This window comes from Etheostoma spectabile, chromosome 8 (genome assembly GCF_008692095.1).
Source record: "Etheostoma spectabile isolate EspeVRDwgs_2016 chromosome 8, UIUC_Espe_1.0, whole genome shotgun sequence".
Taxonomy (NCBI): domain Eukaryota; kingdom Metazoa; phylum Chordata; class Actinopteri; order Perciformes; family Percidae; genus Etheostoma; species Etheostoma spectabile.
Window position 1 is genome coordinate 33,583,632 of NC_045740.1, and position 2,059 is coordinate 33,585,690.

A 2,059-nucleotide genomic window follows, 5' to 3' on the forward strand; every position below is an offset into this window, starting at 1 on the left:
CTTTCATGTCTTCAGCCGTCCTCTCAAAACTAAAGGCTGACAATGCCCAAAATCTTTTTTTAAGTGATATTAAATGAATTTCTTACTCTCTGCACAGATTTCAGAAGTCAAACGAGCTGGGAGACTGGCGTGGCCTCCATGATGCAAAACAGTGAGTTACATTTTAAAAGTATTGTAATTATTGTTGTCATTGCGTATGCTTTTGATGTTACTGTATCTATAGCTACGTATATATATATTATATATATATATATAGATAAGTATATACATATCTATATGTATAAATATGTATATACATAGATATATACTAATGTTTTCTTATAAATGATATATATAGCCTGCGTATTTCAACAAATTATGTTTGAATACAGTACCAATCCAGGTAGAATATTCCAACTGAGAAATACTTCCAGGGTCCAGGGTAAAAAAACTAAATAATTCAACTCTCAAAAACCAACGACAGGCTGATTTAGAATATGTAAAACAAAAATGAATATCGTTGTAAATTATGGTTAGTTCAGTCCACATGCTGGGCTTTGTGACACCTTTTGAGTGGAACTGACAATGAACTCCGTCTGATTTCTTCTTCCTTACTGCGGGACAAGAGGTCCATGCTGTCTGCAATGAAGGTGTGTGGATTACTTCTCTGTCTGTGTCTGTGCTTGTTTCTTGGTCCTGTACTGTTAGAAACGTCTGTACAAATACGGGCTACCATGTTTCTGTAGTTTTCCACAGGTGTTTTTTTTCCGTAATTTGACATTTGGATTAACAGAAAGGTTCCTTAGAGGTCCAGAGGATGTACTTTAGTCTACAGAACTTTCTGTCTATGGATTGACAGACATCTTTCTACAGATTTTATTCTTACGGTGTGCACCTCCCTTCTGACCCGAGCCAATCCCACAATCCACTGCTTCTCCACCTTGCGTTAGTGGATGCTGCTGCTTCACAGACCATTTCAGTCAGTTCCGTCAGTGTGGCAGCAGCATTCACACTGGGGGCTATTATCACATCCCCTCCACTTTAATCAATTCTAATTCCAAATAGTGAAAATGGAGTCACTGGAGGTTGGAGGAGGAGTTCAGAAGGTGAACACCAATATTCATTTGCTAAGATCATTTATGAGTGAAGCACAGGTTAGCATTAGTAATTGATCTGAATGAAAGCAGGATCAGTCAGTCTGCATTGTGCTCCATCTAATTCTAACTTTTAATATGTATTCATATAGCACTTATCGCTGACACAAAGTGCTTCACATGCCAAATAACTAAGTGCATTAAAAGAACAAATAGGCATAAAAAGCACAGTAAATCAAAGTAAACACACAAAAGCATAAGATATATAGTAATGCAGTCAACGACGTAGCTAAACGAACGCTGACTTTAAAAGATGAGTCTTTAGCTGCTTTTTGACGATTTCAGCAGAGGCTGTCACTCCTAAAACATGTGGCAAAGCATACGTGTGAGCTTGTGTGCATGTGTGTGTGTGTGTATATACACAGTGTATACACGTGGAACCAGATAAGAGGAACCAGACTGACTTTACCGTAGAAATGGAATGAGTATAGAACGGACACTCCATTTCAGATCCTGTTGCAGGATGGCCAGAGCGGCGACTCTGCTGCTCTATAAAGCAACATCAAGAGCAAAACATCACACTTTAATATTTAAAGCATTTCACAATTACACCCGTTTCCTAACTTTAATCAAGTGTTTGTCACTGTAACCATGACAATAAAGCTCCGCTAGCCTTAATGAAGTAGTTATATTACAGTAACCCAAACCACGTTTGCTAAATCAAGCCAAACCTTTACCATGGTGTAATGTCTAATACAAAAGATAAAAGATCAGGAATCAGATCCCCCCAGATCCTTCTGGAGGACAAACCATGTGTTCTGTCGTTTCATTTGGAGAACGCGTTGAGGATAACAGTACATGGTTAAAGTGAAAGTTAATTGAAGTCAGGTTCAGTGTGAATGAGCAAATGTAAAGTGAAAGCTGCTGAGCTGCTCCCAGGGGCCCGCCTGCTCTGTGTGTGTGTGTGTGTGTGTGTGTGTGTGTGT

The 2,059-nt window shown here is 38.9% G+C and overlaps 1 protein-coding gene across 5 annotated transcripts in view; it reads left to right on the forward strand.

The window, feature by feature from the left end:
• Positions 1-2,059, forward strand: part of LOC116694569 (paired box protein Pax-6) — a gene marked incomplete at its 3' end in the record, with an annotated part of 28,417 nt that overhangs the window by 11,121 nt on the left and 15,237 nt on the right. For 3 of the 5 annotated variants that reach the window (XM_032524354.1, XM_032524356.1, XM_032524355.1), the window contains 1 exon segment: positions 98-151. In XM_032524354.1, the coding sequence (XP_032380245.1) occupies positions 98-151 (54 nt within the window). 5 annotated transcript variants of the gene reach the window in all.